This window comes from Larimichthys crocea, chromosome XII (assembly GCF_000972845.2).
Source record: "Larimichthys crocea isolate SSNF chromosome XII, L_crocea_2.0, whole genome shotgun sequence".
Classification (NCBI taxonomy): Eukaryota; Metazoa; Chordata; class Actinopteri; family Sciaenidae; genus Larimichthys; species Larimichthys crocea.
Window position 1 is genome coordinate 14,472,548 of NC_040022.1, and position 27,196 is coordinate 14,499,743.

General features: G+C 41.1%; 1 protein-coding gene across 3 annotated transcripts in view; it reads left to right on the forward strand.

Moving 5' to 3' along the window:
- Positions 1 to 27,196, forward strand: part of gpc5c (glypican 5c) — a 101,565-nt gene that overhangs the window by 40,124 nt on the left and 34,245 nt on the right. For 2 of the 3 annotated variants that reach the window (XM_027285683.1, XM_019262305.2), the window contains 3 exons: positions 1,831 to 1,994; positions 3,146 to 3,202; positions 3,903 to 4,025. In XM_027285683.1, coding sequence (XP_027141484.1) covers positions 1,831 to 1,994; positions 3,146 to 3,202; positions 3,903 to 4,025 — 344 coding nt within the window. The remainder of the gene's footprint in view (positions 1 to 1,830; positions 1,995 to 3,145; positions 3,203 to 3,902; positions 4,026 to 27,196) is intronic. The other variant, XM_010731175.3, reaches the window with a different exon arrangement.

The window sequence follows — 27,196 nt, forward strand, 5'->3', positions numbered from 1 at the left end:
CAAGTGCTCTAATAAGTGTCATTACACATTGTGATGTGCAGACGGTATGAAAATGAATTAAACAGTAATTGTCCGCAGGAGCATTTGCAGCACATGCAAAGAGCGTTTTGGCTTAGTGTGTCGATAAGCTACATGGCCAAAACAGTTGCTCCGTTCTATCTTTTCTCACCGCCACAATGAATGTGTGCATGTGTGGCTATGTGCGTGTGTGGCTGTGAGCCGCTCCACCACATATGAGCATGTTTTATTGGTCCAGAGGGAGTTAAGGTTAATGCAATAAAACAACCATCCCCGTGCCCAGCGTCTGGCTCAGCAGGATTTAAGACCAGAATGTAGTTGAACTAAAGTAGGAAAAAAAAAAAGGCCAGAGTGAAGTGCAAACAGTGCAATGAAGATGACAAATGTTCAGGTAGTTACTGTAGTTATGCTGTTAGAAAGCGTCCCTTGGATTCCTGAGTCACTGACAACCCCACTGCTCAGGAATAGCTATAGCTGCTATGTAAAACTCCATTTATAAGGCACACAAGATGACGGATCTGTCTCACCCTGGAGGGAAAGTGTATTTTTAGCAGCCTGGCAAGACACATTTTGTGACCGTTAACACATATTTCAGCTGCTTCCAGACTTACTTATCCAAACTCTTCACAGCATGTGGATACACCCCTTCAGCCAACCATTTAAACACAGATGCTTGCCAGTTCTTCCCAAATTAAGTTTATGTATTTGTTTGTGCATTCCATTGTTTTGAGCCCTTAAACACTTTGCGATGCTGTGGCAAAGTCTGCACAAAGGCTTTGATGGTTTCGCTAGTAGAGATGTCCAAAACAAATATGCAGGATTAGTGTCAGAGATGATCTCTTTTTAATAAGTTGGTGTTGGTAACATGCCATTATACTCTGGATGTGCTAGTTGTTAACCTTATGTACAAAACACCTGAAGGTTTTAAACTAAACGTAATTTGGCCCTAAAGTAGTACTTTAGTCAAGGAAGAAATGTAATCATGTATCTGTTCTGGGAAAAGACTCTTTACTCCATCACCAAGAATGACGAGGCAACATTTCTTCTTACTGTAAGGCTCCCTTTTCCAAATCAGCAATGAATAAGTACTGCTGCTACATATTACATAGTCCTGCTGGACGCCCCTTCACGGTAGAATGACTCATCCCTCTAGACAAAGCAGTGTATATGCATTGATCACTCGAGTTACCCTGTCCAGCATGCAAGAGCCATTTCACTTTCTCTATCTGGCTAATTGAGCACCACTTAATAACACTGGCCAGAGGCTTTTAAGCCAATGAGTTGTCATTGATTTTACCTCTTGGTTTGAAGCACACGCCCCTTCATTCTCATGACCCTGCTGTCTCCTCCTCTCCACTGGCTTTAATTGCCCACTGGAGATACGCGCCATCACCGCCAACTGTGCGCACGTACATTCACCTCAATGAGGTAGTGGAATGTTCAACATTTACTGTCAGCCCTCCAGGGCAATAATTCACTCATCACGCCATTTTCTTTCATCACATCGCTCACTTCACGCCCACACCGTTTTCCCATGTTGTCAGTTACTCTGAAATTCTCATGTCCCATAATTCTTTTCGACTCCCTTCACCCTGCAATCATGCATCTGAGATGTAGGCATTCCCCATTCAAAAATGATGGCGTTCACTTTGAAAACTTCTTTGCATTTATATGCTTTCAACTGTGCATGTGCCAACTGGCAGTTTATAGAAGTTGCCTTGCAGCTCCACCCATGCTGTTACAGTTGTATATGTTTTCCTAGCTTAACAGGTGTGTGTGTGTGTGTGTGTCTTTGCTCTGTCCTCCCCACAGGTGGACAAGGTGTGTGGCCTGTCTACAGGGGAACCTACAAGCATGCAACCTACTAGCCCAGAGGTCACATCCTTTACCGTGACCTCATCTTCTCCACTTCCATCTGCCGCCCCCTCCAAACCTCTACCAGAGCAGTGGCTGGGGCAGTTAGCCCACTTGAGGAGGTAACACAAGGCAATGGACTGTGAAGTTTACTGGTGCCTTCTGTAAATCACCTCTTTTATTTCTGGCAAATATTCAGCTGCACTTTTTTCCCCCTTTAGTATTAGTTAGGCTGCTATGTAGTCAGCTAGATGGAAATTTTTATATTGATTGAAAAAAGGTCAGTATGACGTAGCCTGAGGAGATGGCCAATGTCTGTTCACAGCTGCCATCACTTCTCTCTTTCTTCATATGGTTCGATGGATACAACACTCATCCACACACATACACACATAGTAAATGTAGTGTCTGGCACTAAAGTCCATGCCCTCCACCTGGCCTCTGAGGCAGCCACCCCATGCCCGCAGCAGCTGGCAGCGATGTGTCAGGAAAGGGGGAGTGCGGGTAAGATTAATCTTGACGGACCAACAATTTCCTGTTTACCCAGACGGCCATACCACCAACTCTGCACACCAGCCGGCCTCAGCTTAAATAGCATCACACACAGAAACACGCACACAAAACACACACTTGTAGCATTGCCTGCCTGACCTTGTCCCAAACCATGAATCACTGCACTGATGCCAGCCTAGCTGACAGGTCTGGCCTGGCACTGCCACCGCCATTCATGGCAATACAATCCGGCTCCCTGCCTGCTGCCAGCCCTTACCAGAGCACATGTGAGCACTGACCACTTCAGAGACATGGCAGCTCCCACTTGTATATAAGGAGAACAGTCTATGCTTAAAAATATGAAACATGATAGAGTGAAGCAACGCTTACATTTTGTTTTAACGGGAAAACATATGACTCGAGAGGCTTAGCCAAACTTTCTTTGGTTTTCTTGTAAATATATAACTTCACGTCTGCAGATGTTTGCTTGGGTGTTTGTTTTCTGACTTAACATATGCATTAAATACCTGTATCTGTTTTAAGTGTCGGTGTGGTTTGGGGAAAGAAATGGTTATTGATTTACATGTGGTGTGGTCATTCTCTGCATGTGCATGATTAATCACTCTCTTTCAGGGTCAACTGACTGTCTTTTCTCCCTCCTCCCTCCTTGTCTTGTCATGTCATCCTTTTTGTTTCTCCTCCTCCCCCCTCCACCTCCCTCCGTTTCACATGCCTGCATCCTCCTTGCTTGCAACAATCTCCCTCGGACTCCAACTCCCAGCTCGTTCCCCTTGAAACCCTCCAAGAACAATAAACATAGTCTGAGAACACTGTCTAGGTAAGCATGAACACAAGCGTCTTATTTCTGTCAATCTCTCACACACTTTAATTAGCAGCTCATAATGTGACACCTGTGATACTTGATGTACGTTAACAGTTGATTATTTTTTTGTCTTTTGGGTGATGCATTTACAAAATCCTCTGTCTTCATATCATCTGTTGTTCTTCAAAAGTGATTCCTGACACTGACTGACTCAGCACATAACCTCTCATGACCTCTCATGTTTGTTTTTGTTTTTTTTTTTGCTTTGCTTTGCTCTGCCTCATGGGTGGCAACAATGTGCGTCCGATCAAAATATGATGCCATTGTTTTTCTCAAGATGACAGCGTCTATATCGATGACATGTGTTTGCAGATCTGATGAAGCAAGCACTTTTACCGCAAGGCATAATTGAGGAAAATGTGCTGACTCAATGAAGTGGTCACATTCACTCATTTTCTGCCACAGTCAATATCATCACGCGTGTTTATCCCATGCATGTATTGTAGAATGTAATACAGATACTGTTCGTCGTCGGTGGTGTCGTACCAACATACTGAGGAGTTGTCCACCAACCGCACCAAAAATGTAGCCGCAATAACACATTACATTCCCCAATTCCTGTATGTCTTCTAACATGGCTGGTGATTTAGGAAGATGTATGGTTTGTATGAAAATCGCACTACGCCCTTTTCCCATGTGTCTGTTTTTTCCTTAGGGAGTTCTTGATGTACCTGCAGCGCTACAAGTCTTTCTTTGCAGCGTTGCCAGAGATGCTGTGCGAAGGGGAGAATGTAGTGGACGACTCCACATGCTGGAGCGGAGATGATGTCGTGGAGAGGTAAGAGAACCTCCCTTGAGACTGTCTTGAGAAAAGATATGAGACATTCATTCCTTCCTGGACAATCACATTACTGATGTTACATTCTGATCGAAACAACAGATTAAACTAGATTTGTCTGCAAACCTGATATTTTTGTTTTGATGGAGACTGCTGTGAAGAGCCCCAGAAAGTTGTTTTTTAAAAGTAAAAAATGTGAGATTATCATTCCCTTCAGCTGACCCCTTATTGACATACAGGCCAAAAATCTATCATTCTTTTCAGATGTAATAAGAGAGGTGGACATTGATTAATTTTGGAATTTAGACTTGTGGTGCTGTGAGAGTTCCTCATGATTAGGCAATGGTTTGTATCTTGTTACACAGATTTGCTATGGCCAATTTATTTTGCATAAATATGTTTTTTTGGCAGCGCTGGAGTTTGGAATATTAAAATAATAAAAATTTCATTTTGTCCGAATGACACGACACTACAAGCCCTCGTGTGCATTCGTTTGTGTGCTTGTGTAGCATAATGTCAGTCTCAGAGACTGTGTGGCTGGCTGTTGTTAATCAATGTGGAAATAAGGAAAGCATTAAATCCATCTCCACACTGAGTGAACGCAGGCAGAACAAATAGTTGCTAGACACTCCTTCTTTGTATGAGAGTCTGTTTAATAAGTTGTTATCGGTGCCTTTCTCTCTTTTTCAACTGCATTCTTTTTTTTATTTGATGCTGATTTATAGGTGTGGCCCTGGAACCCTTTTTCTGCTTATGGTTTTGGGTGAATCTCTCAGAGACAGAAGTACTTACTCTGTGTATGTGTGTGTCTGTGTGTGTCTGTGTGTATGTGCATGTCTGTGTGTGTGTGGTTATGTGCTTTCTCAGTCAGCATGAGAAGAACAGAGAACTGATGCAGATTACTGAGCCAGTATGCGTCTGTAACTGATTCCTCCTGCTGGATCTGTTTCTTAAACGCTCTCGAAACTCAGTCCACAATTATGACAAGGTTATGCTCCCCTTCTTCTGCGGTGGCCCTAGACTGGCTCCCATAACCATGGCAACCTCAGCTTTTGGCACTGTCAGTATTGGCCTTGACAGAGGAAAACAGAGGTCCGGGGATGCCTTTTCCCCATGATCTGCCCCATAAGTGTTTGTCAGATGATTTGGCCCTTCTCCGTTTTGCTTGGATTATGCCATACTTTATGCTTTACATGAGTACATGGGAAGACATTAGGCACATGGACAGATGTATCGGATTCCGAAAAGACCCTTTTATTATCCTCAGGGGTTTGCAAAGGCATTTTGTCTGAGAGTTTCATGAATAAGTTAGGCTTTGGTTACCTTAATTGTTAGCATTCAAAATCTAATTATTGTTTTAGTTTGGACAAAGTCTTCTCTTCTCTTCTCTTCTCGTCCTGGCCCAGTACTTGCCTACTCTTCTAAAGTACAGAGCGTCTGCCAATAAGTGAGACATATTGAGCAGACCACCCATTCATCAGGGGCCATGACAGCGTGTCAGCGCACAAAGTACAGTAGTAGCCAATGTATGTGTGTGCCATGACCAAGAGTAGGAGCGTATGAGTCAGTAAACACAGAGCAAGGCAACCATTCAGCATCTAAAACACAAGAAACAAGAACAAGTAATCTCTAATCTTGTCAAGATCCGGCTTCTTTGTCTGTGTTCAAAGCCAGTTCTTGTGAGTCACTTTTACTACCAAGGGCACAGGTTTTTCAACAACAGCTCTAATGGGTTGTAACGGTGTGTTATCACACACTCCCTGGTGAGAGCCAGGTTGTTGCTTGTGGTGTCAAGTGTTCTTGGGTTGAATAAGAAAACAGTACCCTACTGAAACATTTGGCACCACTCATACTCTGCTCAGATCGGCCTTTGGCTATTCAGCAAACCTCTCTCACTGTATCTGACTCTGTTGGCATGTCTTACAGAGAGAAAGAGGGGACAGGGCATGAAAAGGGTTGGCGTTTTGGTGCCGTGGTGCCCCCTGTGCCTCCCTGTGCCCCTGAGGAGGGAAGCATGATGGAGTGATATGGGGGAGGGGGGCCTTGGCAGCATAAAGACCCATTGTGGAGTCAGTGGAGTGGGGCACAGCCTTGCCGTGGGGACCCCCAAAGCCTGGAGGGGAAACAAAGACCCTCCTATGAGGCTGCATGGGAAAGACTTGGACATCGCTGCCACTACTACTGCCACTGCCCGTACCATGCCTGGGAAAGTTGCATGAGAACAGCAAAGGAGATGACAGAAGGGCAGATAGTGAGAGGCAAAGATGAGAAAATATGAGATGAGGAGACACAAATAGTGTGTTCGAAAACAGACATGCTAAATTGTCGTGGTGTTAGTCATATGCCGTAGACTGACTTCCTGTGTGGTGGGCAAACAAAGCCTCTGAGGGCTTGGTGGGTTTCCCCCTCCACACACAGGAGGACAGAGACACACAAACGCACACACACTCACATATCAATCCACCCGGGATCCACATGTTGTTCAACAGCTGGAGGGGATATTCATTCAGACACAATGTTACTGTGCTGCGGCAGGAGACACACACACACGCGCGCGCACACACACACACACACCCTCCACCCACGCCCCCCTCACACACACTTGCACTGTATGTTGTAATACTTCAAAGCACATCAAAGGCATCGGGGATTGAAATTCCCTTCCTCTCTTTATTCAGCATCTGATGACAGAGGGGCGAGCGGGGGGCAAGCAGTTGTACTTACAACCAAAAGTGCGTGTTGGCATGTGTTCAAACATCTCTGAACATTTACAGCATCACATGTGTGAATACTTTGCACCATCTTTTCCGGAAAGATAAGATCAACCAAAATGACCGCATTCTTTATTTAGATTAGCGCATTACTGTGTGGCAGTCTTATCACAAACTGTAATAATTCATCGCTATCTGTCTTCACTATAATTACGTTAATTACCATCCCTGTGTTTTTATTGCCTTTTTGAAGAAATTTTGACACATACTTAGTGTAGCATATAGCGTGTGCGGGTTATGAAACAATGCTCCGGGCTATAGCCAGTGTTATGGCATCATAAAGACCTTGATTAGACCCTTGACTAAAAACACATGAGGAGGTAACCTCAATGTTTCATTAGACAACAACTTATTGTTAAATTTCTCCCAGACATAACCAGACCAAATATACTCTAATTGGGTATGGATGGCAAATCGAGGGGAAATAATTGATTGGTTCCTGTCTGGGTTATTAAGAGTAGGGGTAACTCTAGGGTAAAGCCAGACTGAAAACATTTTTTTTTTTTTTTTTTATGAGAAGCAACAAATCAGGTGCTCAACAGGTGACAAAAGAAAGCTGGGTTGAGCAGAGGCCACAGTTTAAACGAGTAAATTGCGACCTGGAAAGGGTGAAAACTAATGGCATGTTAACCAATCACAGCTGTCTGTTGTGTTTTTAATCTAAATGAAGATTGCAACATGTCACTTTATTGCTGGGATTAGACTTGAGCTCATGCAGCGATCTGTTCCAACAGTGAAAGTTAACTGCAACAACCATTAACATCATTTTTGTTGAAAAAAATTACGGTTCGGCTCTCAAGCTGGAGATTCTGTGTGGCATTGCTGGTGCGTGGCGGACCTGCTGCATTCGGCCTTGCTGTAAACTTAGGCTTACTTTATCAAACGTTGTGAAGGAGTCGCCACTTACTTTCTAAGCTGATGGTACAATAAAAAGAAGTAAAAGGAATAGGAGCGAGTGAGTCTTCCTGTTCAAACTCTCTACACTCTACAGTGCATGTGTTAGGGGATGATTTAGATGAACCCTGGCTATTCATCAGCATTTTATGACCTATAAAATTTCTAGGGATTCACTTTGTAATGATTTACACACTCTATACAGGCGAAGTGTATACTCTGTAGGAATGGAAGAGGAATGGATGAGATCGTAACATGGGTGTGTGTATGGACATGTAGGTGTGTAGTGCACTTTTGTATAAGTTCTTTAATAAGAGTGGAAACTAAAAACTCATCAGAAACTGATGAGTTATTAGTCTGAAGTCTTGGATTAGCTGAAAGGAATGGACCAAAGATAATACACCCGTACGAGTGCTTCTGAATGCCTTGCATATTTATATGGTTATGATAATCCATTTGTTTATCATTTTGACATCTGGAATCTATTCTGCTATTGCAGGGAGAAGCAGGGAGAGCACAGTACCATGCAAAGCCCTCACCCTTCATGCTCCCTTTCACTCATTCTTCCAGTCCCATCAACTTCTTTTTTTTTTTTTCTTTTCTTTTCTTCCTTGTCCTCCTTCTCTGTGTCGGTCTCTTGGGCCAGAGGAGCTCAGCTTGAAAAATGCAAGGGAATTGGATAATAGCAGAGAGGACAATAAATTAATTACTATATGTAGAGGAAGGACATTCCCTGCTGTGTGCCTGTATGTGCTGTGCATGTGTGGTTAAGGGCTTTTGTTATACTGTAGCAGCGAAAGACCAGCAGAAGTCAGCTCAGTCTGTTATGTGCGTTCTTTTTGCGGACATGAAGACATGATGGAATAGTAGAGTCATGAGAACAGTCGCCATCGGAGAAATAATGAGGTGTTATTGAAATACAGACTTAATTCTTTTTTTTTTTCTCTTGCACCTACCCTTTCACCTCTTCCATTAGCATTTGGCATTTGCGACAAACGTCTCAGTCCTTCTCTGTCTCTCCCACAATCCCTCTCTTCTATTTCCCCTTAGCTCTAATTCGCTGGCCCATCCCTTTCCCATAACCCTGGGCTGCTGCCTGGGACCTCAGCATGACCCGCTCTACATTTCTACACTGCTTAGACTTTTTCTCTCTGTGCGTCCGCATCTTTGGGTTGCGTGTGTGCATGTGAGAGAAAGAGAAAACAACAGTGATCATATTGCAGTAACGGAGTTATTTATTCTCTCTGCTGAAATGCTTGGATTGTGAGAGTTTGGCGTTATGGTGTTTCTAAATCTGTAGCTGTGCACGAGGAATAGGAGGAAAAGTGTCCGATCGTTTGTGTAGATGGTGTGTAAGCAAATGTGATTTTGTTGGCCTCACTCTACAATTATTTGCCAATTTGGGACTTAACATGCCTCTGAGTGAAGAGTGTTTATATGTTTCGGCCCCCTCAAGTTTAGATTTTATGGTGTGCCTTGCGCACATTGTATATATGTGAAATTTCCTCCCAAGTCCTTTCAGTCTTTATTATCATCACTTTTATAGAAGGGACACAGTTTTACAACTCCTCCCTTCTGTTGTGTGTCCAGCCAGTTGAGTGGGTTGAGCTAATATAATTAAAGTGCCACAATAGACTGGCATGTTTTACTGGAGCAGTTCCTACTGGGCGAGGTAGACATAGTGTACCCACTAACCTCTGTGCTTGCCCATTGGCAAGGCATCAAACTCATAGCAGGAGAGGAGGATGAGAAATAGAGGAACAGACATGCTGGGGAAAAGGGAAAGGAAGTGTGGATGAAAAAAAACAATGGGTAGGAGAGATGAATTGATGGATGGATGAAGGGAGAAAAATGAGAGATGTAGGTCAGTGGCAGCAGGAAGCAGTGGCTTTAGGAGAGCCCTCTGTCTTTGTGGCTTAATTGCCTCTATGAGCCCGTTTGAAGTCCTCACTGCTAGCGTGTCTGGGTGCCAGCCAATAGTGGTCTGTGTGGTCCGTGTGTGTGCGCATGTGTTTGAGAGGCTCGCGTTGCGCCTTTTCTGAATGCATTTCTGTATCTGAGACACGCATTTGAATGCACCGTGCCAGTAAACAAAAGAACAAAACCCTAAATGTACCTTCCTTGATGTCAGAGCCACTGATTATATGCAATTGCGCACATAAACACAACACCGCCCAAAATATTACATGCAAAACGACAGAGTCAAGGATGAGTCCTCTAGTACGAACCCTGCATTTTAGAGGCAATTTTATCTTGTGTCATAAAATTGCTCTTGGGAGAGGCCACAGCTATGCAAAAAAAAAAGTGCTCACTGTTTCTCAGCACCACTCTCTGTGACGCTTACTGTGGTGTCGCAATGTTAGAGCTGTCTCTGCTTGTGTCAACAGTCTGGTTCCTAGTATATGATGTTATACAAAAAAGTAGAAATTATGCTGAAAGTCTTTTTATAACGTAATATACAAAATCAAGGGTTGCAATATATATTTCTATACATATTTCTATACTTTTTAGCCTCTTTTGACCTTTGTGGGAGTATGAGTGTGGGCACATAACCCAAACCTCAGTGTGCCTACCAAAGGAAGTCACACATTTGCTGCTTGTTGAAGTGGTGAAGTGTGACTTTTAGTGCAATTAAAACAACGAAAAATAAAACTCGCTCACAGGTAGCGAGTGGTACTGTGTGAGAACGATCTTTTTTTTCATTCTGACTCACTCAGTCGTGTGTGTGCTTTTTAACACTCTTCAAAGACAGAGAAAATCCACTTTCAAACCTCTGCTTTGATCCAAACACGCAGCTTGTACTGAAGCCGTGCGGACACGGGATTACGGCCTTACAGACCATCACACTATTTCTGTGTGCCGTAGCGCACACTCTCTACACAACACATTCACACAGCAAACACACATCAACACGGCATGATCACATCTGACTTGCAGAGCTGAACCTCACTCTGTCGTTACTATATTTAGGACACTGTTATCCTTTTTTCCCCAGAGGATACAGCAGACTTTACAAATGTCAGTGAGAGCTTGATTGGGTGTAAGTTTTCTGTCTGAATTTGAACTGAATTTTGGATGATGCAGTTTAAACCTGTAAGTCTGAATTTGCGAGCCAATTTGCGAGCATTGGCAAGATTCCCTGTAGAGTTTTAGTGTGAATGTGTGTGCCAGTTGAAGTTTTCAGCGTGTGGTATTTACCATCAGAGTGAGATTCTGAAGAAGACGTCTGGTTTGAATCCAGTTGCAAGTTAAAGTGTTAGTCCAAGTTGTTGTCCAACCCCATGGATAAGTATGTGAGTTTAGAATTAATATGAATGACAGGCATGGGAGGAGAGAGGGAAAGCTAACAAAACCAACTCTGTACAAACAACAAAAGTACAGTACACTACTGTGGAGGGTGTTGTGTGTATGCCTGTGATCTGTGCTCAGTGTGTGTATGTGGTAACCTGAAACCACAGGGAAAACGTTCCTAGAATTCCGGGTGGGTTTGGTGTCGTGGCTCGCTCACTGGAGCCCCCCTGAGTGGTACTGGGAATGCGGCCTCCGCACGAAAGAGCCGCAGAATGAAGGGAAAGTCCCCCTTCCCTCCGCCCTACCTTCATACACCCATATACACTTCACCCTGCTGCCAAACAAACCAACTAATCAATTGCATATATAGACTAAATATAGGTGCAGGACAGCACTCATGAAGATGCCTTCAAGAACTGATCTTGGGTTAAATACTGTTCATGAAGTTATGAAAGATAGCAATTCAAATTCAAGTCTAGCGCTGTATGGGTATCTCATAAGGTCAGCCTTATTGTGATAGAGTGATGATGCACAGAAGGACCAAATATAGGTGATCCGACCTCATATATAGCTCCTGGATTTGGCTAGACTTTGAAGGTTGCAGACTCGGAGCATTTCAGATTAGAATCTGCTTCATTTAGCTGCAATATTGCAACTTTTGACCAGTCTGGAAGGGTTTGGGAATTTAAATGAAGATACATAAATAATACATTGCAAAAAATGTTAATTAATATATATTGTTTTAATTCTAAATATACATTGTCATGGTTTGTCAGATGACATGCCACATACACTGCAACCCCTTAAAGTTTTATAGACTGCACATGTGATGGTAAAATGCACTGTACACAGGGTTGTCATTGTACTAAAATTGCCAATATTATGAATATTATCTGTAGATGTGATGGAGAGCACACTGCTCAATGCAGTGCATGGTTATAATTCAATACTTGTAACCAAAACAGGCCATAAAAGTGGATTTATGTGCATTTTTTATATTGAAATCATTCAAAATTTCCTAAAACCCCAAATTTGTGAGCTGAACTAACTCTTGGAAATTTACCAAACCCTCTACGAATCTAATAAGAGCATGTAAACATCTCAGCACACAAGTCAATGTCTGAATAGTTTGTTTCCTGAATTATATGTAAACTAGATTAATACAAGTTAAGATAAAATCATTTAATAATTGAGAATTGGGAATTCTAGACCTTCATTTTGCAGTGTAAGTGTAAGTGTACTCTGTGTACTTGAGGGGGAGAGGGACAGAGACACACATTTATTGATGCCAGTAAGCTTTTTAACATGAGACATGCACCCAAGGCTACAGCAATAACAAGTAAAGTTGTTTAGCACAACAAAAAGGCAATAAATAAAAAGTCAAATGACGCATTTTTCCAATCATTTCTTGCTGTTTTGTACACGAAAGGCCACACCGAGTGGAGAGCAGTTGTGTAGTATATCTGGAAAGTGTTTATGACTAATGCGACTTCAGATTCAAACTAGAAAACACAGATGAAAAAAAACAAACAAGGGACAACAGGGAAGTGCTTAAAATGTTGGATGGCATTTTCCCAGAGGTGATGACAAGGCCACGGACATTATGTCACTTTCTTATAGGTTCAAGGTATCACCAGCTCCGTAAATAATCCCTTTCAAAGAGAAGCCTGGCAAAATCACAGATGCACTAGACACACAGTATAGGGCTTCAGAATATATAGAATATACTAGAGAGGGACTAATCTTATTTTAAAAAAATACCGTGATACTGTCAATGACCCTGGACTCTAGGGACAGATTTGCTCAGCTACGGTCCAAACCTCTTAACCCAAACCCGGACTTCTCAGATTCAGCTTACTGATGATGTGTCCAATTCCAACCTGTGGCTGATTGACAGATAAGCCTGATCATGACAAACATGATAGTTATGGCTGGGATTTCTGCCAACAAAGCCATTTTGGCCATGTGTTTGTCAATGCTACCATCTGCCTGACTTAATTTGGATAATAGCTTTCTAACCTTTGCCCTTATTTTCTCTGCCTGTATTGCAGACACTCTCCCTAACTCTCTTGACACATCATGTGCAAACTGTTCCATTATGTGCTGTATATAATCCTATGTAAGTTATTCTGGTGTCAAGTACCTGTAAGAATTGCCTCCCTACCACTCTACCTACAATATGTTCTCAAATGTCCATCTTTCCGAGTGTCTGGGGACTGCTTCTGCTTGTGTGTGGGCTTATATTCTGATTGTATATAAGCATATAAATGTTCTGCGCGGTTGTCTGTGTGTGTCCCATGTGTGTGCGTATGTATTCATGGCAGGCGATGGGTGTGAGTTGAGCTCCCACGTGCCCTTTGCAGCAGCAGAGAGTCTGATCCCTGACCCCCTCACTCAACACCCTTGCAAGCCCTCTCCACTTTTTATGTGGGTATGTCTGAGTATGCGGATGCCTGTGTATGTTTGTTGCCTCGAGTGAAACGTACTGTACGTTTGAGCTGAAACTGGACTGTTTGCGCTGAGCGCTCTTTGCTTACACAGGCAGCATATACAGTAGAGTCCAGATGTGACTTTCTGCCGCCTTCTTTCTGTGTTTTTCCATGTTTGTACACACTGAGCCATTCTGTGATTGCTAAACCAGATAGGAGGTACAGAGTGTATTTATCATTAAGTACATAAAATTGTGAAGTATAGTATATTTAGTTTCATCCATGTGAAACCCCCTTGACTGGTTATAAGTTTACACTGGACCTGTCAAACTTAAGCACAAGATCACGCCATTCTAGCCAGGATCAGACAGACAGACAGACAGACAGACAAACAGGTGGTCGAACCACACCAGAGGATCATGGTCCACTCCACCCGTCTGTGCTCCGGGGCATAGTTTACTCTCCTGGCTCAGCCCCTGCCTGCCCTTGTCTGCCTTCCACACACCAACTGCCCCTCCAGCTCCCCCCAGACCTCTAACCTCAGTTATCCATGCCCTCCTCGGCATGTTGGCATGTGGCTGGAAGAGGAGATAGATTCATTGCTTTGGGTCTTGTAACGTTTATCATTTGTTCTTTCCTTTTTCTTTCTGTCTTTCTTTCTTCTTTGTTTGTCATCCTTTTTCTTTCTTTCTTTCTTTCTTTCTTTCTTTCTTTCTTTCTTTCTTTCTTTCTTTCTTTCTAGAGCCATTTCTGTCTGTAAGCAAATTTGTTGCCTGTGTTGTCTGTGGGGTGCAATGTCTTTTTGTCTTCCCTTCTCTGTCTCCATCTCTTACATACATCCTATGTCCCGTTGTTCCTAATACATGCACAATATGGTTTAAAATCAGTCAGTCCTTTGGTGGAACTTTGTGGTATTTAAATTGGCCAATGCTGCCACCTACTGGGTATCCGTGTCATTGATCTAGCTATAATGCTTAATTAGTCAGCATAAGAAGTTATGAGGTTTTAAAATGTATTTGAGAAGTGAGTGCAAAACAGCTGTGGATGGAAACAAATATTACTCTAATCTTGTTAACTTGATAATTTTTTAAATTGTATGTTCAGTAACTCACTTACACTGAAAGCTGAATTTGAAAAATCTGAAAAAAGATATGTAGCATTTGATGATGGCACAATATGGCAGTATTAAGTAGGGTATAGGCAGTTCACCCACTTATTTTTCAGTGGGCATTGGCTATAGGCACTTCTAAATCACTTCTAACGTGCATCACTCAGTACTGTTCTGTGTGCTTTGTTTCCTAGGATGATGGAGGCACCACATAGTGGTCCACTTTTTTGTGAGTGGATAGAATAAGTAGTAAAAATGCTAAATTATGCAGTTGTCTCACCTGTCTGAGAGCCAGTATTTATGGCAAAATGTGCACCTTTTCTGCAGCTAATGTTGATTTCATAATGATCCTTGCTCCCAGGGTCAAGTAGCAGAAGTAAAGTGACAATGTGCAAATACTACTGGTCCATTTTTGGGGTGAAATATGGGGCTAAATATGCAAAAGTAGTCTTACATGTCAGTGTGTATAACATGGCGTTTTTTCTTTACTGGATGGGCTGCTTTAAAAAGGAGCATAATGGAAGTGTACCCACTTGTCCAGGCAGCACTACATCACAGGCTAGGACTATAGGTTGCCCTACACTTTACTGTAAGCTCAGTCTTATATGCAGCACTATTTTATACAGTATATATCGTTGGGGGTCCCTGCTCCTGCATCTCTCTATCAGCTACAGAGTCCTTGGCCTGAAAAGTGTTGAAGACCCCTGGGGTTAACCATTACTAGTTTTAAATTAATATCACAGTGCAGCTGTGTGCTCTAATTAAATTCAGCTCTAGCAATGGGTTCACTGTCAGTCACGATTATTGCAAAGAGTAGCAGCAAATTACACATCCTCTTTTTATCTGTGACTTTTAATTTCCTTATCTAAAAGACAGTTAAATCTGAAAAATCATACAAAGAAGAGACTATTTGTGCATGTTTGTGAGCAATACAGAAAGGAAGGAGGTGTGTGTGACCGTGTGAGTGTGTGAGGGCACACATGAGAAATTGTTGTCTTTGTCAGGAAATGATGCTTGTCTGCATGTGATTTGCGTGTGTGGGCAAAAACCAGCATGACTTGCTCTTGTTGCTCCTATCGAATTAAGCTGCACGGTCTTTTCCCAGATGTCTGTGCGGTCTGTTGACTCAGCCTTCAGTACGTCTGCTGGTACGACGGCACAGGCGACACAGAGAGGTGGGGAACAGTTACACCCAGTGACAGACAGAGTCGGGACAGTCAGGCCTGGGAATGTCCTCAAAAGCAAACCACGGGCCAATTACAGTTGTAATCTCTGTAACTGCAACCGGAGACTATTAAAGCTTTAAATGCTATAGTCATATTGAGACAGAAAAGTGGAAGCTCATTTGCATTGTGTAATTTGTTTAACCTTCATGTAACCAAGTAGTAACATTGATTTGTAGCTGTGGGTGGGAAGTGTGGGTAGTGGCTCTTCCTTGTTTCCTGTGAGAAAAGTGTATTTAGTTAGTTAAAAAATAAAACTTGTAAATTGTTCATCTATAATAAATAATGCCTGTCAAAAGACACTTTCAAAGAACAGATAAGACAACTTCTTGACACACGGCATATGTATATATATATATTGTGTGAACAGCAGTTTTTCAATACCAGCTGACATTTCACTCGTCATTCATCATTTCACCAGACCATTTGTCTTTTCTGCAGATTGTCACTTTTATAAGAATTAGAAACACATTATCATCGCATAATCTACACATATGGCTTTAAGTGAACCGATTTGATGATCCGGGAGGCTTAGCAAGCTTAGCTTTCTTACTTTGAAAGGTTTTAACAGTCAAGCTTTGTTTGAGACTAATATCAGAGAGATATGCCTGTAAGCTTTGCCAAATCTTTCACTGAAAATACAAGCTTAAAATGAGCTGATGCTGTTGAAAGTGTATTAGCATCAAACAGTGAATACTTTCAGTACATAATTTTGGCCACAAGGGTGCAGTGTGGAAGCATATTTTACTGCCCCCATATGGCCTTTGTAATATTTGTCATTATGTCAGTGTTTGGAGGTAGGACAAAGTACAGAGAGCACATGACAGATCTGGTGGATTCATACAAAGAGTATATACTGTGCTGCAACTTTGCTTTGATTTGCTTATGTTAGGACTTTCTTACACAGCCACAGGGATGAGCGAAATGAAGAGAGAGAGAGATAATTTGTGTGTGCGAGAGAGAGAAGGAGAACGTGACAGAGAGCAGTTTGTTGGCAAGCGCGAGTCACTTACACCAAATTAATTCAGCTCTTTGCAGTTGCTGTGATTGTTAGATAAATCGATACCTGTTCATTAGCCCGGAGTAGCATTGAAATGAAGCATGCTTGGCTGTGGGTAGGCTTATAATGGGGTAATGATGAGCCAAACTAGATATTGTAGACATCACATAGCCTGCGGAAGGAAATAGAAAGAGACGGGTAGAATAGCCGTAATGATGAGTATCAAACACCTCCTGGGTACAAAGTAATCACAATATGTGATTATCTATAAGTGTATGCGCATGCTGAGTGAATCACTGTGACTAGTCATAGATCATTTTCCCATCCATGTTTTTCTCTTTTTAACCGCCCCTCCCTCTTGCTCTGTGTCTGTTCCAACTCTCTGACTCTCTTACGGGTTGGCCCAGGTCACAGTGACCTGGGTAGCATACTAAGTCAGGATGGGCTAAACCCCGAAGGGTACGCAAAGTTCTTGTTGTGGTAGCCTACAACCGGGCTGCCACGAATAGGGACTCTTAACTTAAGGAAAACCTTAATTTAAACTTTTAGGCTTGATGTATTGAGGAAGTGTGAGTGCAAATGTGGCCAGCAGTGCAAAAACAAATTAACTAAAACATGTTAATTTCCCTCTAGAAAACACCAGTTGTTGTTTTTTAAACTTTGTTTTGTTAATATTAATTTGGTGCTGAGCATTTTGGAAATCCCAATTCTAAAGGAGTTCCAACCTGCCATTAGCAATGGGCCGCATCTCCACAAGACCATGGTCTACTGGCTCAGAGGGTGACCTGGGGTCGGCTTTTATCTCCATCCACTCAACAATCTGATAACACACATCCAGTCAACAGCTATCATGCTACTGCGCTGAATACATAAACAAACATAGAGACAAGCAAACATCCAGACCGACTGCTTTGCTCCACCACATAGAGCTCTGGTCACTGTGAAAAGAGAGCAATGTGCATGAAACAAATAAAAGGAAATCTGAGTTTAATAATTGTGTATGAAAGCTAGATTCCCCACAGGAGCACTCAGTGAAAGAGATAAGTGTTGGCAGTGATGGGCCAATTGAAAACAGGATGGGGGAGAAATATTGATTGGATATTTGACCTGACCTAATAAAGGCCATGTTCATGTATTTGATAGCATTAAAAAAGGATATAGAAAACAAACATACCGTATGAAGGGAGCCATTCATAAGTGCAGTAACACCTTTTATTGCACTGTAGAGGACGCTGCTTTCAGTGCTTAATAGCCATGAGTAATCTGAGCCATTGGACCTTCAACCATCTAGCTGTTACAAAACAACCACTCAATAAAGCAGCCTGGTCTTGGTAAAATCACCCTGGGACTTCTTAAGAAGTGGCAATGCAGTTGAGACCAACATAGTGGTGTGTAATTCCAATCCAACCACACAGCCATAAACAGCCATATTTCACCGGTCCAAAGCACCACAAAGACAGATATATGGCCAGCTCAGCACAGGTGTCGTGCCTCAGGTGAAGTACCAAGACAAAAACTGTAAAGATTCATTAACGTAAACGTCCTGGACAAAAATGTTTGATCTTGGCTGAAATGACATGACCCCGCAGTAGCTGTAACTGGAGTTAGAAACAGCCTGTGGATTGTTTATGTTTGAATGTAGACCCCTTCATCATTAATAGCGAAAGGACATGTCTTCTGCACTTACTGCAATTACTCAAGGTCAGTGGTTTTCAGCCTGGGGGGGGGCAGGACTCCCAAAGAGGTTGTAAGATGATTAACGGGATAGGAAAGTAAAACAACAACTAGATTTTTTTTCTTGTAAATTTCTTTAAAAGTCATGGTTTGGTTGAGTTGAATACAACTAGGAGATGTATTCAACATGTGACAAAATGTTGCAAGAAGTCACATGTCAAAAAGGTTGGGAACCATTGCTGTAGGCAATATACTATAAGTTCAAGTCAATCTTTACCATCTCCATAAGTGCACAGTTTTATGAATGATTATGTAGGCAAAAAAGTTTAAATAGTTCCACACTTTCATAAGTCATGCAGACATTTCCCAAAACAAGGAGCAGAAGCTAGTCAGTATGAAATCACCAATCATCAAAACAGCTTCAAACTAACTTCAAAACAAGAGAGTAGAGATTGCTGGGTTCAGCAGCTGACTCTGTTTTTGATCTTGTACAGAGTTGCCAACATGACTGCTGTGCCTGTGCTGCTCTTTATATTTCTGACCCACCCTGACTCTGCCTACATGTCTGACTCATCACTCAATATAGAAGCTTTGCCAGAAGCATGACAGAGAGCCCACAGGGCTACTGGCCAGGTCCACAAAATCACATGGCACCCTTGACTCAGCTCTCTAAGAGATTAACTGGAAGCCTTGCAAAATTTGGAGAGATATCAGAACTAGAGTCAAAAGTTAGACTTTCAGCAGTGGAAACCAGAAATCAAATAGTTAATGAAACAGAACAGTTACAGTACATTTAACCAGCCTTTCCTTTTTTTGTAGTAGTTGAACTTAGAATAACTTTTCTCAAAGTGAACCTCATCATCCAAGGTGTCACGGTGTTTCTGAACAACCATTAGGTCGGTGTCTCACTGAGACAAGTCTTGCCGTAGGACTATTTCATTTCCAAATCCCCCAGCTGCCAGCTGGAATAAGGAAGAGGTGAGGTCAAAAGATAGGAGGACACAGATAAAGAGGGGAAAAACACAGAGCTGGAAAATAAAATGAAAATGTAGCCAAGACTGCATACCCCAGGTAGGCCGACTGCTGAAGCTTCCAAGTGACTGGAGCTACTGGTGGCGTTCAGCATGTTCATGTGGTAAGCAGCTGGGTTACAAAGGACAGCAATGAGAACAAAGAGAAAGAAAGCAGATTTAATGGAGCTTGTGGTAGTGGGAAGAGAAATCAAGTGGAAGAGAAAAGATGACTCGAACTAAAGACATGGCCTCTTGGTAGACTTTGAGAGATTGTTCAAGAACACAAAATAATAGGTAGTGGGGATTGGAAATAGAGCATAGAAAGAAAAGCGCACTGTCTGAGCATGCCTGCCCTGCCGATGACCTCTCCTGATTTGCTTGCTATTTTTCCTTGCACATTTTATGATCTGAGTATTTCCTCTTTAATAATGTTGTCTTTGAAGCACATCAAGTTACAGTACATATTGCTAGCAGTTTGGACATGTTCTCGAAGAGCAGCCAAACATTTTACCAGCACTTAATTTTGTATATAACTTGACAGCTTGAAATATTTATTTTCACTGTGTTTATCACTGGGAACCTATGATAAACTCAGACAGACTTACCACAAGGGTGTGTATGTTCACATTGCATACGGGGCACAGGCTTGCGAAACATTTGTATGCGTTAGCACATGTTCATGTTTACCGTCCAAGGGACAGCATGTGCACATATGTCATGTTGATTAAATGTTTGCAAAGTGGCATTTGACCAGTTGTCTGTTCATGTGCTTAGTGTTAGTACAGTGAATGGCTGCTAAGCTCACAGTGTGTGTGAGAACAGTCTGGCCTTTCAGAACAAAACCTGCTGCTCAGAGTATTTCAACATGTCCAAGCACTGCTCGTAAAGTTAGCTGGCTACAAAACATCTACTCAACCCCTCCCATGCTCTCTCCACTGGCCTCACTCGTGACTTCAGGTCGTCCTGTTCCAAGGAAGAGAAAGTTGTTGTTGCCATGATGTATTTGACAATGTTACCGGCTTAGTGTGATTGTGAGCACTAAGGCGAGTTTGAAATATACAAAATACAGGAATCTACTAGTGAGGGTAGTACAGTATGTGATATAAACACTGTCTTGAAAAAAAAAGATGTTAGCATGTTTCAATAGATTAGACTCAGTCTATTCTTTGTAAAGTCCTTGTTTTATATGTCATACCTCTTTGTTTTGGTGTATTTATGTAGCAGCAATGTTAAAATTTTACAAAATTTTACAGACCATACAGAGTTGCAGAGCATTTGAACTCCTTTAGTTGTTGTCTACACATTGCAGGATAAATGGATAGTGTGTGGTAATTGCCACACAAAGCGTAATGACACTACTTGAGATATCCTGTTTCATTTCATAGAAGGAGAAAAGAAAACAAAAAACACCCAGATGTCACAAAGAGTACCAAACCTCAAAGATGACATCTTTAAAAACTACAGCTGGCACGACCCAGTGTGTATTAATCACAGGACTCAACACATGTTCAATCATGTATACCCAGAACAGACGGGAGGGTGGGGAGAGGCTTTATTAATCACGATGAACCAACAATTTGCTGGTTACCCTGACAGCAGTACCACCAGCACTAATCCAATGCCTTCCTCAGCTGAAATAGTACCACCCACAGCCACAAAAACACACACACTCACTCACATAAAAACACCCTCATGCTCTCTTAATCATTACTTATTAACGCTTTTCACCTCCTCAGTTTACTCTCATTCAGCCTGAAGTTTGTTTCGGAGGAATCATTAATCGAAATGAATTTTCATGTTTGGATACACAGAAGAAGCTTTAGTCCAATTAATCAAACAATTATGAATTAGTCTGTATTGGCCTGTATTTTTTAAAGTTTAAATTGTGGAAAAGTATTCATGTGAATAGTTAGTACAGGTGCACATTTGAAGGAAGCATGATGACAGAAAATCCATCATGGTTTATAATTTTTGTCAGTCGCAGTCGGTTTGTAGTTCAGTTTAAAGGCACTGATTACCTTTTCTCATTACTTAAATGTCATGCTTTTTGATTGTAATGACACCTTGCTGACAGACACACACACCCACCCACCCACACTAACACACACACACACACACACACACACACACACACACATACACATACTAGTTTTTCGACACCTTCCATCTTGCCAGACACTCTGTGTCAAGTTGACTTTTCTTGGAAGACAATTTTTCGTTTGAATTCTTGTTATTCGTGATGTGAGTTCTGCAATGTATTAACACATTTTACTAACACAACTCTAGGGTTTGGTTTGGACCAGCAGAGTTTACTGTGTATGGTCTACCTTGATTCCTCATAATGCCACCGTATCATGCAGGGTCTTCAATGATCTATTAGGACCTGTTTAGTCTTATTAGACTGCCAATGGAAAATAATATTAATGTCTGCAAGTGAGATTTTAAGAGCTATAGCACATTGTGTTTCTATATTATTCAATGCTGATCCCATTGACACACTGCATCAGAGCACTGATCTAATAAACCTGAAGATTTCACGAAATGTCCTGCCTTTAAGCTACTATGATTATTGATGATTATTGATTTGTAATTATTGAAACAGATGAACAGCGTATTCATTTGGCACAAAATGTCAATCCTTGAGGCTTGTCAAAAATACCAACAAAACTGCCTAATCATCTCAGAGATCATGTGCAATCGTTTCCCTTCCTGGCAGATACTAGTAGCTGATCTCATTAACCGTTGGGATCCTGGCAAAGATCTCAACAGACAGCTTGCGGTATGAATGCAATTAAGCAATTACTGTAGACAAATTACAATCTAACAGGCTTACCCACCGTGTGTTTATTTTATAGCATCTATGGGTCATCTTATAAGTCTCCAGTACAGTAATTATGGTACAGTATGTTAAACTTTGAGAGGCAAAAATAAAAAAGCCATGCTGAATTGTCTAGAATTGCCTTAAAATTGTCAAATCACAAACATTTGACTTTGGGAACAACTGGGAATTGACCTTGCAGTTCTCCACTGTAACCACTGCACCATTAAATACAATAATTGTGGTCAGAGGACTGCGTAAGGTTCAAATGTCAGTTGAAGTTTAAGATATGTGCATCTGCGGTTATGTGTATATTTTCATTACTTTAGCTGTTGTGTTGACGCAGCATGTTTTAGTTAGTGTGAATGATTCAGCAGTGTGCTACACACTAGCATTTACCCAGGGGTGTCAGACTCATTTACTTCAAGGGCTACCTTGCGCACATAGACCATATCAGAAAAACATTGCAAATGTCACGTAGTAATGAAAACTATAATTTGAAAATGTTCACAATTAATGAACCAGCCTTTTACAAAACAGATAAACACCTCGAATCTTAAGACAATCCACAGCTGCATCGCTGATTTTTTGGAGCAGACTGTCACCAATTATTTTATTTCCTTTGTTCTCAGTTCTTGCATTCTTCACAGAGACAAGTCTGATAGTGCCATCAAATAGTATATTCCTTTAGCACTAAAAAACAACAACAATTTTGTTAGGGATGATGGGTAGTTGAGTGATGTGAGTATAGGGAGAAAAACACCATACCAGTAGTTTGAATCCTGATGCTGGGAATCATTATGATCATTATGTGGCAGTTCATAGTTAATTATAATGCACTCATGATGCTTCATGAACACTGATGAACACATAATGGTTTCTGATGCTCTAGAAACAGTAATAAGATTTCATAAATGTAACTTGGCTAAATCATAGAGTGTGTTCTGGTGTCTCATGGATACTCTTGATTGAGTTATAAAGTATAATGTTGACTGATGAGGCTTATAATACATCATAACTACAAATACGCACGTCAACAAACTCAAGTAAGGACTCAAAATTACAGTCCATTCAGTATCATAAGTTAGCATTGTATTTGTTAAACATTTGTACAGTGCATGTTAATGAAACTATAATTGTCATCATAACCTTTTATTGTTAGTATGGTGTAATGCATTTTCATGCATTTAAAAGAATCTACAGTACCAGCCAGGCAGAATTGCTGCTGCCAGCCGGCTGCCAGCACGATATATGTATTCATTTTATTCAGATAAGCGAGGGCCTGTCATGGAACTGTCATGGACCTGTCATAGACCAGCCAGCAATTCTAGACAGCTGCATCATAAGGGATTATTACAGTATGTGAAATGCCAATATACACAGGATTGCAAGTGAAAATCTTCACTCAGTCTGCTCCAAGAATGAAACCATACCGCTGGAAAAACGGTTACTTACGAAAAAAAATAAAAGCAACATTTTCCAGCCACATTTTGCAAGAGAATTTCTATGAAACTTCAGTAACAGTCAATTTTTCAACTCTTTTTGTGTGCACTGTTTCAAATCTACATCAAATAGTTATCATTGAGACAATTTGTATTTTAACAAATAAAACAAAATAAAAATTGAAAACCAAATATCATAATGTTAACATTCAATCATTTATCTTTTATAACTAGTTCTTAGTATTACCAACTTCTTGGAAGTAAATGTAATTATTGTTTAAACCATATTAGAGGATAACAACGTCTCAGACATTGGTAAAAGAACATTGTTCCCAGTTACAGACGAATTTCAAAATTACAAAGTGTCTTTGTAACATATGAATTGAATAATATGAAGCTTTGTGGTTTTGTCGGTAGCAATGAACGAGAGATCACTTTACCAAAATCAAACGATTGATTTAAATATTTACAAGATCAAATGAACTATTTACATATTTACTAGCTATAGGATTACAGAGAGAAAGAGTGAAAGTGTCTGCCCACAAACCTGCCCACAGCAGACATCAAACCTGCTGCCTGTGAAACACAACGTAAGAGGAGAGGGACAGACCCCAGCGCTGTTGAAAGAAGAGCTGTGCAGCATGCAAGTGAATGAATTACAACATAATATTTAAAATATAGTTTTTTCTCCTTTTCCCTAATGATGTAATTAAGTTGCTAAATGGCAAATGTGGTTACAACTTGGCTTAAACTTGGTTGGTCTTGTAAAGCATAATCCCCGCACAACTGACTCCAATAAGAAACTGCACTTTCATGGAGTTTTGTGGACTCAATTTTTTTTTTTTTTTTTTTTTTAAGCATTTTATGAAACACAATTTAAAGCCAGGAAATAATAAGTTGTTGAAATCTTGACCCTTTTTTAATTATGTTTGTGTTGTATAAAAAAATACAAACACACATATTCTAGCTGAAAATCTTCCCTCTTGATTTTTTTTCTGTGGCTGAAAGCTTGCAGAAATAAAAGTCGACCAAAAATAATTAACTAAATATATGATTAATTTTACCACAAAAGGGCATGTATGATAAAATGACGACTCTTTACCTGTATTTAAAGAGAAATGCGCACATACATAAGGGTACATAAATATTTAAGCTAACTGAATCACTAGTGGGTGTTGTGGGGTCACTGAATCTTCTATTCAGACTTCAGTGATCAGTCAAGAACTGAGTACAGATCAAAGAAAACCAGAATCTACTTTACCTTGGGCCAATCTACTAGACACCCCCTCACTCTGGTTATGGCAAACTTTCACTATACCCTTCATCAAATGTTTACATATCCTTGAAATGTTATTATTCATGCTACAGTCTAGCCTTGTTTACAGCATATGCACTGAAATATTAAGACATATGAGTACACTGAACATTTTTTTTCTGTTATCTCCCTGTGCACCTTGATAGATGAATATTTAATTTTTGTTTTCTGCCTTGCAACCCACACGCATTCCTGCAGGCCTCCAAAAGATCAAGACAGTTCGGCTTGCGGTCAGCATCAGGGAGTTGGAGGTCACTTCTCGTATGTGCTCCAGGCAGAAGGGAAGATGAGAACAGACAAAGCTGCCTTTAGGAAAGTGCATCAATTGGGCATTCACAGGGGGGAATGAGTCAGTTCCATAAAAAATAGTCAAAGGGCCATGACTCTGAACCCATACATGTGTAGGTAGTCATTTTGAATTTTTGTTTAGGTCGAATGTTTGAGACCACCAGAGGAGAACGTGGACTGTTGATTGCTGAGAGCTGTTATTCATTTATTAGCCACACTAGAGAGAGTTGTCATTTCGGTGCTGCAGTCTTTTATTTTTCATCTTTCTTTCTTCTTAATTCACTGGGACATAAGGCTGTATTGAGAACGTTTTTGAAACAGCACATTATTGCTATTGGAAGAAGTCTTATCATAACATCTGATGTCTGCACTAGGTCCGTCCAAAAATGTGCTGCATTAACTAGTCTTGTCTATCAGGTAAAAGGCTCGGGGATGTCCTGCTGTGTCAGTTGTCACTTCCCCTAAATAATATCAAACATACCCCGCAATGAAACGTTCCAGACCTAGCATACTGCCAAACTCACCCTGACACTTCCCTTTCATTAGCATCCCATCTGATGAGCTCATTTCCGCGCCAACACTGTTATCCCAAGCCAAGACTGGAGACACACACATATGCTCCCTAACACACAGGCCCACACTTTCAACCACTGATTAGGGAGTTGTTAGATTCCTCAATTTATCATTTATGTCAAAGTAGGGGGGGTTGAAAGTCCAAGAGCGATCGATTGTTTTCATCTTGACAAGACAAGATTCAGAGGCGCTGGCAATTAAGAACTTCAGTTGTTGTCAAAGCAGACAGTGGTTTGTGTGTGCGGTGGAGTGGGGTTGGGGGAAGATCTGCTTTGCAAATACACTAAAGTGAAACAAGCAACTGAAGGAGGAAGAGGAAATAAACAAGAAGAGGATGTAAAGTAATGTGTAGTGGCGGAGGGTTAAGCGAGAATTTTTTTTTTTTTTGCATTTTTATGGGCTGATCCGCAAAGCGCTGTTTCAGCAAGCTGCAGGAGCACAGACCTTATCGGGACATTGCTTAGATCACAGGCCTGAGATTCTCAAGTTCAGCACTTTTATGATTGCCTCCGCTCATATTCACATGAACACGTGCAATTGCGCAGCCACATTCCCATAAAGGCATCCATATAAACACATTTGCTTACACAATCCATAATGACTTTATCAGCCTTGTACCACCAGTGGAAGCATCAATCGATTTGATGCCAGTACATGCCATTCCTCATGCGTGGAAGATTAGCATCAGCATATCAAATTAATTTAGATAATGGTATAAAGGCTCACAAACCTTATGTATATAAGGCTTTAAAAGTCTGTGTATCTGCCAACATATATGATTAAGAGCTTTAAGGTTTTAAGTGCTAACCAAGATGATACAATCAGTGATACTAATGAGTTTCCTTCATAGGTGTTTAGTGGACTGTACAGACGGTTAAACACCAATAGAGTGAATTTCTAAAAATAAACAAAATAGCTGTGTGTGTGTTAATGCTACACTGTTTTTCCTAGCTCGACTGTTAATCAAACACAACCTTTAAGCGTAAGCTTGCTTTAAATACAGTGGTACAACTGCCCAGACTTTATCATCAATTGCCCATTCAAAACAACAAACAGCAATGTTATCATATTCAAGGTTTAAAGATTTGAAATGTTACAAATATGAAATGTTAAATCAATTCATTCCTCAGCCCTAACTGTGTGATTCGATGTGTCGTGATACTTGTTTGTATCGGCCAAAACAACTTTTGCGTCTCTCATACACAATTTAAACTCCCTTCCCACTGCACCAGGCAGTTGTTCGAAATGTTAGGCTCCCTGACATCAGCTCAACAACAGCCCTGACAAAATCAACAGCTATAATCCCCGCCGAGCTGAGCTGCAAGCCCACGA